Genomic DNA, 13,233 nt, shown 5'->3' on the forward strand with positions numbered 1-13,233 from the left:
AGGGAGCCGGAAGAAAAGGCAGTGGGCTGTCACTTTAAAAGAGCGAGATTGTGAATCAGGATGGAGGTGCCATACCATTATCAGAAGTAATTAGGTTTTACCTGTGGTCCGTGTCTAATATTCCTCCATGCATATGTCCCTGAGAATCATGGGAAACGGCATAACCTCGGCTTTAACTTATGTTTCCAGCCCTCTTGAAGTGGTGCAGGACCCATTTGGTCACAAAATGCAATTACAATCCAATTACATGATAAATAGCATGTGTAGCAAGGGCCTAGCCAGTAATAAATGTAGAGGATAAGTTTGTGGTTTGTTTAATAATACGTCCCAACTCATGAACTCTGTGCCTGTCATCTGTCTTAACCTCAACCTTAACCACAGCTTGAAACCAGAGCCCCGAGGCTGGGCTTAGCCTCACACCAATTCCCTACACATCACCTCAACTGTAACTCCTGCCCTCAATAAAATTACAAATATCACAGGAGGAATTGCCTCACTTTCAGGCCACCATGTCCTTGAGTGATATTTTGTGTGGCCAAGTCTGCTATTTTCACATTTGCCAGGTGCCCATCTTGAAACGCGCTCAGTTTTTTTCAGATCTTCTGAAACACTGCGTGATTCAGCCTCAAAGCGAGGACCCACGTCGTCGCGGCGGGGTTGCAGTTCTTTGTGGCAGTTTCTCTGTTGATGTCGCTTTCTGCAACATGGGGCTGCAGTAACATGATCTAAACATGTTGAGTGTGCGTGCCAGATGGCGTCAGGTCGGTTTAGGTTAGATGGTAGCTTTATGGAGAGTAGAAATTGTGTATTTTTGAAGTTTCTTTCAGTAGAATTCAGACTTTAGGAGGGGATTTATGATGGCTTGCGTGAAGAAGAGAAATTATTATTCGCTGGAAATAATTGTTAATATGTGCACCTGACACAGATGAGGGAAATTTCGTTTTTCACACAACAGTATACATTGATTTTTCCATCAGGCCAGTGTTTACACTTCAACATATCCAACACTTCAACCTACAGCCATTATATGCTTAAATGCCACTCATCGTAACGACGAGTGCAAAAGGCGAAGGTCAGCCCACGTTTCGTCTTTGTCTCCGCAGAGGGAGGGCAGCGTGCACGAGGTCCTTCTCACCGTCATCACCAGGATGGGGATCGCCGTGTCGCTCGTCTGCCTGGCCATCAGCCTCTTCACCTTCTGCTTTTTCAGAGGTCTGCAAAGCGACCGCAACACCATCCACAAGAACCTCTGCCTCAACCTCTTCATCGGCGAGCTGCTCTTCCTCGTGGGCATCAACATGACAGAACCAAAGGTACCGTGGAAATTATACAGCGGAGGGTCTTAACGTTCACACCACTGATGAAGGGTCTCATTTGCCGTGATTAGCCGTTATACGCCTCAAGTTCCCCTTCATTTTTCCTTTTAAGTGGCTTCCCCACCAAAAAAAAAAAAATCCACATTAGATTAAAATATCACAGGTCTGTTCTGTCTGCTTGGTTTAACACTTAAAGGTAAAATACTTAAACCCAGGATGATTTTTTTTAAAGTGGCTGCACCATTTTATCAAATAGAAAGATTCGACTCATGATTTAATCACAGTTCTCCTAAATTATATGTATTTATAAAAACTTTGGGATGTGTGCCATCAGTAGTATGAATGGTTGGAAGATGACTGTTTGAGCTCTTAGGTGTAAAATAAATGATAATAAATACTATAATCTCATTTGTTGTTGGGAAATTTCCGTCCATTTAGCTACTAAATGCTCCACTTCACCTGCTAGTCGTGAACTCTTTCAGAACAGGTAGCATACATTTTGAGCAATCCCTTTCCCTGATCCTGTAGTCAATTTATCCTTTCTTATTATAAACTAATAATTAGAACAGCTTTAGTCTCTATTTGATTGGCTAAACTGGGCTGTCTGGACTTTAAAGCATAACCAAAAGCACACAAGGTCAGGATGAGTCCTATAAAAAGTCGCTCTTGGTAATGAGGAAAAAGTAAAATTAATCCTCTTACCTTGGTGTGTAACCTCTGCATGTGTCTTCCTGTCAGCTGGTGTGTTCCATCATCGCCGGCGTTCTCCACTTCTGCTTCCTGGCTGCATTCGCCTGGATGTGTTTGGAGGGCGTGCAGCTCTACCTCATGCTAGTCGAGGTGTTTGAGAGCGAGTTCTCGCGCAGGAAGTATTACTACATCTCGGGGTACCTGATCCCAGCTGTGGTGGTGGGCATCTCAGCAGCCATCGACTACAGGAGCTACGGCACCCAGCGGGCGTAAGTGTAGCATCTTTGCAGAGGCTCTTCTTTTGTGGGGTAAAAATCACGAGTTTTAGTCCTCACTTCTGTCCACCGAGACACACCCACACAGCATGCACGGTATGTGCTAATGATAGTAATATCACAAAGAGTAGTCCACCTCTGCCCTCTGGCAAATTTACAGCCTGTCACTACTAAAAGAAGAGGCTTCGAGCAAAGTGGCAACGTTAATGAATGTGCTGGCTAGCTGCACTGGCTTGCTGGGTTTTTATTCTTTGCATGTGGATAATTGCTGCCCTTGTCAGTTAAAAGTTTATGCACTTCTCTGCTGGTCTTCATCCAAGCAGCAAGCTTTATGATTTGTAATACTGCAATCCTCTAATTTATGGGATTTAAGTAAACTGCCTTTTTCAAACTCTATTTATTTTGCAGTAATCTTCACTTCATTTCTGTTTCCTGGTGATAAACACACACCGAGGAGGTGCAGTTCGTTCTTGAACTGTCTACAATACATTGTTTACTTTTCAGAGTCTTTGGTACATACAGACATCCTACATTTGTAGACATTTGCAGACTGTGAAGTCATGAGTCCAATAACCACTGCTTTTAGACTGCAGCTTCTCATGGCACAAGGCCAGCACTTCCTTAAGGTCGGGTTTTCTTCTCTGCAGTCTGAGGAGTCGCTGCTCTCTCGCTGTGGCCGATCATCCAGCCAGCTCTGCTGGGCCCTGATCGATGAGACACAACTTTGTTTTGGCAAAGAGATGATTTAATGAACTGAACATTACCTTTTGCACCCTGCAGGTGCTGGTTGAGGGTTGATAACCATTTCATCTGGAGCTTTATCGGACCTGTAACCTTCATTATTGTGGTAAGTTGTAATTTCGTGCACACGTGATGATTTTTTGTTTTTTTTCTTTCAAACAAAAGCTTTGAAACCAGTTTATAGATTTTCTCTTCCTGTGTGCTGGCAGCATCTTAGCTCTGCTCTTCTCAGATCAATTTGCATGAAAGGAAAGTGGTCCCATTATAGCTGACACGAGGACATCAGTGTCCACTCAGCTATGAAATCCTCTGAAATCAGAATTGGTGAGCGGCAACAACTTAAAGCTGTTTGGTCCTTGCTGTACATCTAGAGAATACTCCCCTCCTGCAATCAGGAGGAGAAATCGTTTCAGGCATGAAGGTCATTTTCTCAGTGGGAAAACAAGGGTGATGCTGCTGGGGGGTGAACATGGAAGTAATGAGGGGGTGGGCCAGACAACCATTACCACAGCCCATAGCCCTGCTGAGGATCATGACACATCCCCAGCCAATCCCAGCACACGGACATCTCCATCTTCACCTTTTAATATTTCATGCGGAGCACTGGGTGTTCACAATGCACATAGACACACACCCAGCGTGTGCGCATGCATGCATTTAGGAATGCACGCACACAGACGCGAACAAACACACAATGCCTGTCCGTACAGGCATGTGCAGCAAATCTGTCCATAGGCTGTAAAAACATGCAAAACCTCGAGAAACGCATCACCGGCAGCAAAGGTTTTATGCGCTTTATTTGGCAGAGAAGTGAGGGACCTGAAAATTGTAGAGCACAGTCCCTTGGAGACTTAGCATGAGGGGGAGTCTGTGTTCAGTTTGCCTCTGCTTTCTGCAGAGTGCCGACCCAGCTCCTCGCCTCGCTGTCCGTTCGTCTGTCTGTCTCATCGGATCTGTGTCATCACTTACGACTGTGTTAAATGCATCTCCAGCCACTCGACTCATGCGGACGTAAATTGGCCCTAGTGGCTAGGAGACAAAACTCGGCATTACTCCTAAGCTGTGATCTAAAAGCCTCTTTCTGTCTTCTTAGCTGCTCCTTTTCTTTTTTTTTCTGTCTTCCGTCTTTTTCCCTGCTGTTGTTGCTTTCCATCTGCTTTCCGCTCACACTCTCTTTGTTTCCATTCGAGGACCCTTGTGCTTCAGAATGCATCCGTATGGGACAATAATGAGGATCTTTCAGCTTATTTGTGAATGAGGAATTGAAAATGAAGTATTTCATAAACTGAGAGCGCTACATCTATGTCATTATGGTTTGTTATGTGGCCAACTCGTGCCTTTTATTTTCCCTCCGTGTACAGTAGATCGGTCACGCCTTAAAAAATGCACGCTCGGAGCAGATACGGGCTTGAAGTTTTAATAACATATGAATGTGGATGTATTCTTGTTTTTGATTGAATATTTACAGAACTGCATTTCCAAGGTTAAATATGGTACCGGGGCCAAATTGAAGCATATCTCCTCCCTTCCCCTCTGTGGCTTCAGGCCCCGCAGTGCTTACAGAGACACATCCTGAGAGCATGGAAACCTTCTCTGAATGTATGGCTTGAATCACTTAAATGTTTTTCCTGGCCTGAGTAAAACTTGTTTCTAAAATATGGCATTCAGCTCCGTTCTCTCCCGCCCCGAGTTCTTCTGGAGCGTTTTCGTCTTTCGGCTCTGTTTGGACTTCATCGTCGGCTACACATTCCTGCGTTGTGGATTTGCACTCCTCGTGTTCGGGAATCGAGCGTAATGACAAACACGAGAGGGGAAAGGAACTTTTGAACGCAGCTTATGCTGTGGACCTTAGCTGTGTGAAACAGACCAAAGCGATAACCTCTCGCTGTTGTTTTTCTCTTTGAAACTCGGTGTACTTTATGATCTGCACAGAGGCATTAAATTTTCATATTCCTCTCAGTAAAGGTATGTTTGTGTTGGCGCTCGCTGTAGAGCCAACGCCACAATAGATTTGGCGATGTTCAGCGCGAAAAGTAAAACGCTGCTGACACGTTATTGCATCAGTAATAATGATCTGATGATATAAAACACGGATACTATTTCACTCGTGTACTTTTGACACTTAGAATGCCGTCTTCTTTTTCTTCTCATAATGCTGTGGTGTGGCAATAGTACTTGCATGCAAGAATCTGGATGCTTCCTCCTCCTCCTCCTCCGCCGCTGATAACAAGAGGAATTGGATGCCTTCTTAAGTGCAGTCTGTTAACCCTGATACACCTCTGTTTTGACAGGTCAATGTAATCTTCCTGGTGGTGACGATGTACAAGATGGTGAAGCATTCCACCTCCATGAAACCCGACTCGTCCAGGCTGGGGGGTATCAGGTGAGGGGTGTCACTCTGGGAGATTAGGAGGCCGGCCTGTGGCTGCCTGCTGCGAGACTGCGAGCGCGTGTGCTGAGTGGGGGGTCACTTATGTGTAGAAAGAAAAATAATATGCACCATTACTGCCTTTGCCTTTCCTCCTGAAATTTCAAAAGCCGCATCTGACCTACACGTTTATTTGATTTTCCTCTTCTCTTAAACCAAACCAGACCAATAATTTTTCCCTTTTAGGTTTTATTTCATTCTGTAGGTGCTGCTTTTTTTTCTTCTTTTTTTTTGGTGCATTTTATGATTTGTGCTATGCAGGGGTATATTGGCTTTTTTTTTTTTTTATTTCTTCATAACTGCATTTCTGACCTTTGGTATCTTTTGCTCCTGTGCTGGCATAGTTTATAGGCATCCCTGGAAGATGGATTCAACCACACGCCTCGTAAGGTTTCAAGACGGTTTAAAAACAGGAAAAGGGCCCTCTATCTTTTTTTTTTTTTTCCTCCTAGTGGGCTGCGATTGGTCGATGAAAACACAAGTCCCGGACCATTTCTGTGCCTGGATTCTTGTTCTACAATATGTTTGAGGGCAGGCCAACATATGTTATGTGGGCGTTTGATTTTTAGGCAGCTACTCTGATTGTGGGCCAAACCAAAAAAAAAAAAAAAAAAAAAAAAACGGCATTGAACAGGGTTTCAGGTTTGTTTTTAGCACATAGAAAGCCCACATTTGTAGATGCTGGATTTCACACATTATAATAAGTAGTCAAAACTCATTAACTGTCACTAATTAGGGTCTACCTCAAATCCGCCATGTATTTAGTTTCTGTGTCAAGTGTGGCACAAAAAAGAAAAAAAAGTGATATAATTGGATGCGTTTGTAGAGACAGTAAAATCACATTCTTGCACAAAAAGCGCAAGCGACCGGACAGCGGGTGTAATAAGACGTCACTCTCAACAGTCCTTCTCGTATTTCCGCGGCTCTCTCAGCAACGTTGCCGTCGTCTCGTTTCTTCCAGGATCTCTCTCCGGGTGGCTCACTTCTCTCTTGTGTATCGGTAACAACCAGCCATCGTCACCGAAACTGACTGTTCAGTTATCTTATTTCCTGTAGGCTTTCCCGGAACCCACCGAGGAGAAACCTGCTGAGTGTGCAGTCTTTTTAGTCGACAGCTTTGAGGAGTCTTAACATTAAATCTCTCCCTAACTTTTTTAATCAGCGTCTATCCGCCGTGCCGCAATTTGTCCGAAAAGCCAAATAACGAATGATCATTTTCTGTTCCATCCAGGAGGAGGGACGTGTTGCACCAATCAAAGATGCGACCGGTTGTTTCACTCGTTCATGTCGCTCTTTTTCCTTGTCTCTTGCAGGTCCTGGGTGTTGGGAGCGTTCGCGCTGCTTTGTCTTTTGGGGCTCACGTGGTCCTTTGGCTTGTTCTTCCTCAACGAATCCTCCATCGTGATGGCTTACCTCTTCACCATCTTCAACACCCTGCAAGGGATGTTCATCTTCATTTTCCACTGCCTGCTCCAGAAAAAGGTGAGACTTTCCTCTTTCTAATGTGCCGCGGCACGTTTAACAAGGAGTCATTTATCAAGAGTTAATTTGCTCTTTTTTTTAAAAATCTGATTTACATGCAAATTAAATACTCTGTGGTTTGTTGGTTCGGCAAAAACAAGACGTCTCCTCAGAAAATGTGGTGGTTCTCACATTATATGGACCAAAAAAAAGGAATAACTGAAGCAATAGTTTGATTAGATTAGAAAATGAATTGGTAGCTATTAACTCTTTTGATGATTGATTTATAGTCACTTCTCAAGCACAGGTGTTGTCATGACTTCTCAAATGTGAGGATTTGCACCTTCTCTGGACTTGCATGATGGTTAATTCACTCAAAACAAGACCGGAGATTCCCGACGGGGTTTGTCAAACACGGCACAGTGAAGAGTTCTTATCCAATGTGAGAATTAACAGTGTGGCTCATTTGAGATTTACCGTCGATAATTTACACATTCTTTCTTATCCGCACCCATCTCGGCGTGCTTACTCACAATGACATTACAATATGTTGGACAGTGTTTGTTGTTCGCGTCCTTACAGATATGGCATTTAAACCGCTGTCGGCTTGATGGCATTTGATAAAGATTTTAGGATTTGCATCTCTCACGAGGGGTTGAGTGTTGTGTTGCTGCCTGCCTGCCCGTCCGTCCGTCTGTCTGTCTGTCCGCTCAGTCTGTCTTTTATTCCTCTGCAGGTCCGCAAAGAGTACAGCAAATGTTTCCGTCAGTCCCAATGCTGCGGCGCGCTGCCGTCTGAGGGCTCCCACAGCTCAGCCAAGACGGCTACGTCTCGATCCACGGCCCGCTACTCATCTGCCACACAGGTGCACCGCCGGGACTCTGATGTATGCAGGTGTAGGGTTTAGAAAAACATGTGTGAAAGTCGACTGAGGCATAAGACTGTACGGATTAAATTCATTCATTCTCAGCAGTAAAAGTATTTTTTTATGGCTTGAAGGATAAGTGTGATATTGTTTATAAAGTTTTTTTTTCTTAATGTCAATAAATTCTGTGAAATAACCAAAACTGACAATGAATTGCTCTTATAAGTGTTTTTAACTTGTTTATTTAGATTTCTAGAACGAACGGCCTTCGGGCCGAGCGCGTCAGGCAGGTTTGAGGACGTTGGAAAGCTTTAAGAGTGTTGATTTTAGTCTCTTTAACAGGTTTGTTGGCAAAAGAACATAAATTACCAGCCACAGAAAGACCTGAGAGAAGTAAATAGGATTCTTAAAAGCCAAATTATCTGTTCATTTTAAAAACATGAAGCCAAAGTTCTCAATTCATCCAAGTTTTTACACTTTAACGTTAAAGCTGAGGACAGTGTGGCCTCGCAAATGGGCCACATTAATGTCATCAAATCTTCCTTTTTAAATACATTTCCACCTTTTGGTCCCATGTGTGCCGTCGTGGTTGGTAGGTAGACCCCATACGAAAGGGACTAAGCAGACGATTGTTGACTTGGACATACTTGCCGCCCGTAATATCCTTTATGGTGACTGTGAGATCTATGTTAAGAGCACCTCTGGGAATTTAGCGGCTGCTTCTGCTCTTGCTATAGAGAGGAAAAGGAGCTGCTCGGGGCCGATCTCTCAAATTACATACCGTAAGATTCCCAGCGTATCCATTTTTGGTATCGGTTGGATCAATAACACATGCGGGGCTTTGTTGTACCCCGCCGCGAACATGTCATCTGGCAGTGAGGGAGTTGAATCTGGTCTACGAGCGTAGGTTTGAATCACAAGCCCGCGTAGCCACTCCATCCCGAAGGCCGAAAAAACCGTGAATAGCAGCGGCACCGTGTTAAGTCCTGATCAATGGCTGCTTTTTTCTCAACCCAGAGCCGCATCAGGCGGATGTGGAACGACACTGTGAGGAAGCAGTCGGAGTCCTCCTTCATCTCAGGAGACATAAACAGCACCTCCACACTCAACCAGGGTAAGCAGCCATTTCTTCCACCGCCGCCGCCGCCGCCACCAGACGAGACACATACGCTATTCTCTTTGTGATGAAGCTCTGAATTCACAATAAACACTTCAATGGATGCAGCCTACATGGCTCTGTGGCAGCTCAGAAAGCAGAAAGATAAGACCCGATTTAATGTTGCATTTCTCTTAGCGTCAGGCAATCAAAAAATAGCATTAAATGCCGCCTGTGTATCTTACGTTGGCAGCCTTTTCCTTCATGTTCCTGCTCGCCGGGATCATCTGAAAGAAGAGAAATAGAGACAGGAAAGAGGCGTGATATTTAGTCTGGTGCGAAATGTTACTGATGAGGACCTGAGTTCAAGCAACGAACCCACACTGGAGAGAGTCGACTGTGCAGCAGCCTTCTAAATCATTTTCATCCTGGAGTGACTGTCAGGATGAAAGTAGAGGAGGGAGACGAGCAAAGTCAGGCTGAGGTCAGAGCAAGTTTTGGGAGTGATCCCGGCATCCTGAAGCTCAGGCGGTGCCAGTGCAGATTTGGCTGTAGTTCCGAATTAGTTTTGATTTTTTTTTTTTAAAGAAAAAGAAGACACATGCCAGTGCAAAGTTTCTCAGCGATCCGTCCAAGTGACTGAGGATAGTTATTACATTCTTGAGGATTTACACAAGCACGCCGAGGATGATGGGGATACTGTATTATTCATGGCAGGCCACTTAGACATGTTTTGTCTAGTGTCTCGACTGGATGAGTTTGTTTAGATAAATTTGTTTCACATAAACACTGCAGCTGATTGTGTTGCTACGCTTTGGTCAACACTTGTCGCAATAACGTTGTTTGTCAGTTACATCAGCCGTATGTTTAGACGATGGCTTTGCTTGGACCAGCGTTTCTATGGCTGCTTTGTCTGTAATCGAAGGCAGATGGATCACAGGTCATCAATCTTGTTTTTTTTTTTTTGCGGTGTCAGATTCTGGACGGCGAATGTTTGTTTACGCGCCGCCACCGTGATGCACAAGCTCCCGTCTTCTTGCTGCTCCTCCTAATTTTTCTCCCTCTCTGTCTCTCTCTCTCTTGCTGTTATTTCAGGGATGACTGGCAACTACCTCCTAACTAACCCTCTCCTCCGAACCCACGACACTAACCCCTATAACAACCTGCTGGCAGAAACGGTGGTGTGCAACACCCCCTCTCCACCGGCCTTTCACTCCCCAGGTGCACATCCACCCTCCACCTTTTTTCTTTTATTATTCTTCTGTAGATTTGTGGTTGTTCTAAAAGCACAAGTGCAACATTTTGGGACATACGATTGTTTCCAGAGAGACAGATGACAGGATTGTAATCACTGTCACGTCTGTTGAACGCCAGGTTTCCGCCCAGTAGGTCCGTTTAGTTTAGCGCAGAGAGGGAAGGCGGTGAAACGAGCTAGCCGGGCCCTGACGGTATCCGCCCACCAGCACCTCTGAAGCTCACCAATTACCATGTTTTATCTTGTTTGTTGTATTTGCACGGAAACCAAAGTGTAAAAAAAAACACAACAGGTTTTTTTGGGTTCTACGGGAAGCAGCTAGCTGAAGCGGCAGGCCATTTTGCCATTTCGGAGCCGCTTATCTGCCAGAATACTTCTTGGATTTGAGCAGTTCCCAGGCAACCAGCAGAGAAATGGCCGGTCAGTGCCAAGAAGCAGCAGCAAATAATAGCACTTAAACAGTAAATTATCATTGCACAAATTGGTTCTTGTATATATAATTTAAAAAAAACAAATATAATGTGTTAATTATTGAGCTTCAGAGGTGCCTTCAGCTGGATTTCGTTACCAGGCTTCCCCCTTAAACCCAGTCTTAGTGCTATTCTGAGTTAACTTTCCCCCGGCTGTGGCTTCATATTTACCAGACAGATATTGAGCGCGATATCACTCTTCTCATCTAACTCTCTGCCAGAAAGCAAACAAGCGCATTTCCCAAAATGTCGAACTATTTCATTAAGTGTATTAGCTTTGCTGAAAACATGAAAACTCTTGAGGTTGCGGTTGTGACACAGCATGAATGAAAAAAATGTTGAGAATAATTACACAGGATTTAGCCTTTGTTCTTCATTCACACCTTCTCTGTGTGTTTTCAGTTCTTTTAAATGCAACTTTTTCAAAGACAGAAAGGAGATGCACTCAAAAGACGTCTGCGCTATCTCATCTCGCCTACGTGGCAGTCATATGGGAATTCCTCTTTGTTGTGCGAGCGCTGCACGTTGGTCCGGATCATTTGTGCCATTACCTCGTAGCTATGAATGATATATTTGCAACACGTTGACAGCTCTCCGTTTAATTTATTTGAGATTAGACCGAGATTTAATCATGTTAGTGTTTATGGTGACCTAGTTCCTCACTGGCAGAGCAAAGGAAACCCAATCAAAGGAGAAATAACAGAAGCACATGACGCAATGCGGGCAGAGTCACAGCCCTCACATATTCACAGGCATTTGATGATAAAAGGGAATATACAAAAACAGCAGTATGGCCAAAGTGTGTAAGCAGCGGATATGCGATAACGTATAGCTTCATCCGGCTGCAGTTGTCATGGTGTTGCTTGTTTTTGTTTTTTTGCTGGTTTGCAGCACAATGAGAGCACTTCATACTTGGGGATAATGAAGCAGGGTTGGGACCGAACAACATCTGCACGAACAAAAATCAAAGACATTTTGTGATATGTGTGTTTTTTTTTTTTTTGTGAGCTCAGCAGCAGCCAAGCAGCTCCGTCGCAGAACCCAGTGTGTGTGCAGACAGCTTGTGTTTTATTGCCCTAAAATGTTTACCTGCTTAATCAGTGTAGGATAATTGCATGTTAACACTGGAGCTCAGGAGACAAATAAAAAAAAAACGTGGTGATATTTAATTAGCTGATCATTTTGAAATGTGAACATAACTCTCTCCTTTACCTGTAGAAAACATGGTTTTTTTCTCTCGCCCCTGAGGGAAAGCGATGCACTTAAAGCGTGTTCGAGCACCAGAGCTACAGAGGAAATATTACTTCTTAAACGGCGGCGCGGGTAGCGACGACAAACAGGAATAATTCAAGGACTTAACATATGGAAACTAGTTTGAGGAGAGCAGGCGGCAGGGTGACACACAAACGTCAAAACCTGGTGTGAAGATCAGCAACCGAGTGTGAAATACGTGCAGAGAGACTGTCAAGTTTTACACGAGCCGATTCTAAATTTCGCCTGCTATAGTCATTACGTTTAGCTCCTGCAAAAGGATGAGCGTGCCTTCTATTATAAGTGTATTAATACGAAGTAATACTCTGCAGATGTTCGTCCGATGCAGTAAAATCGGTAAGGAGAACATCTTGGATGAATCTCTGCTGGAACGGTTCCCAGAGTGCAGCTGTCGCCATGTCCAGTTGAATTCTGTTCACATCATTTCCCCTTTCTCCCAGTAGACAATACCTGTCTGCAATAAAATCACAGCCCGCGCATAAACAAATGCAAATGTGGAAGTGGCGTCTATTCAGAGAAGTGTCTAATAATCCCTCCACCACCGGCAGCACCACCTCTTTTTGCCCTTTTGCTCTCTGCGCTCCTTTCACTCTTTTTAGAAATGTCTTTGATGTTGTTTTTAGAGCTTTTTTTTTTTTCAGTTGCTATCATCCATTTTCTGACACTTTCGTTTGAAACCAAGACTACGGTTTCCCCTTTTTTTTTGTGTGTGTGTGCAAAGACTGCCTGTGACGACACCACCCTCACCCTACAAAATGTCAGCCTTTCACTTACCGCTTCGCAGCGTACCCAGTAAATAAAAAATCCTCATCAAATCAAACTAGCCCTTTTCACTTTCATCCTGCTACTTGAGTTTAGTCATAGGGCTGCAGGAAATTAGAGTAATCTGTTGTATGCCTCTGTGTGTGTGTGTGTTTTGTTCACAAAAATTGATAGACTTCAGGAAGGAGAAAAGCATCATGAGTCATTCAGAAAGAAATATTTTCATCAGGAAATGTTCCTTCTTGTGCTGTAGAATTTTTGAAGTAGACTGTGCTTGCTGCTGAACCCTTTCACCTGCTGAGTCCAGGATTCAGTTGTCCTTGATTTGTCCTTTTCTCAAAACTGGTAAACGCACCACTTTCAATCTCACATCTAACCTACAACAATTGGCGCAACAACAAAAAAAAATAAAAAAAAAGCATAATAACACGGGCGGAATTACGGCTAATTGCAAGGACACAATCGGAGTTGGACGGACTGAATCCAGGCTGGATGTTACGAGCTTCCACTTTTCTCTTATTTCAGTGATTTTGTTGTTTCTGCTGCAATTGAAAAAAAGCATCTGTTTTACTTTTTTTGCAAATCAGCTGTTCTTAGGCCAG

The 13,233-nt window shown here is 44.0% G+C and overlaps 1 protein-coding gene across 3 annotated transcripts in view; it reads left to right on the forward strand.

Moving 5' to 3' along the window:
- LOC103364114 (latrophilin-2-like) overlaps positions 1-13,233 on the forward strand; it is an 82,623-nt gene that overhangs the window by 66,596 nt on the left and 2,794 nt on the right. The window contains exons 13-20 of one of the 3 annotated variants that reach the window (XM_008291129.1): positions 1,104-1,313; positions 2,055-2,275; positions 3,062-3,128; positions 5,314-5,405; positions 6,764-6,932; positions 7,648-7,797; positions 8,794-8,890; positions 9,968-10,093. In XM_008291129.1, the coding sequence (XP_008289351.1) occupies positions 1,104-1,313; positions 2,055-2,275; positions 3,062-3,128; positions 5,314-5,405; positions 6,764-6,932; positions 7,648-7,797; positions 8,794-8,890; positions 9,968-10,093 (1,132 nt within the window). The remainder of the gene's footprint in view (positions 1-1,103; positions 1,314-2,054; positions 2,276-3,061; positions 3,129-5,313; positions 5,406-6,763; positions 6,933-7,647; positions 7,798-8,793; positions 8,891-9,967; positions 10,094-13,233) is intronic. The other 2 variants (XM_008291130.1, XM_008291131.1) reach the window with 2 other exon arrangements.

This window comes from Stegastes partitus, unplaced genomic scaffold, assembly GCF_000690725.1.
Source record: "Stegastes partitus isolate 25-593 unplaced genomic scaffold, Stegastes_partitus-1.0.2 Scaffold719, whole genome shotgun sequence".
Classification (NCBI taxonomy): Eukaryota; Metazoa; Chordata; class Actinopteri; family Pomacentridae; genus Stegastes; species Stegastes partitus.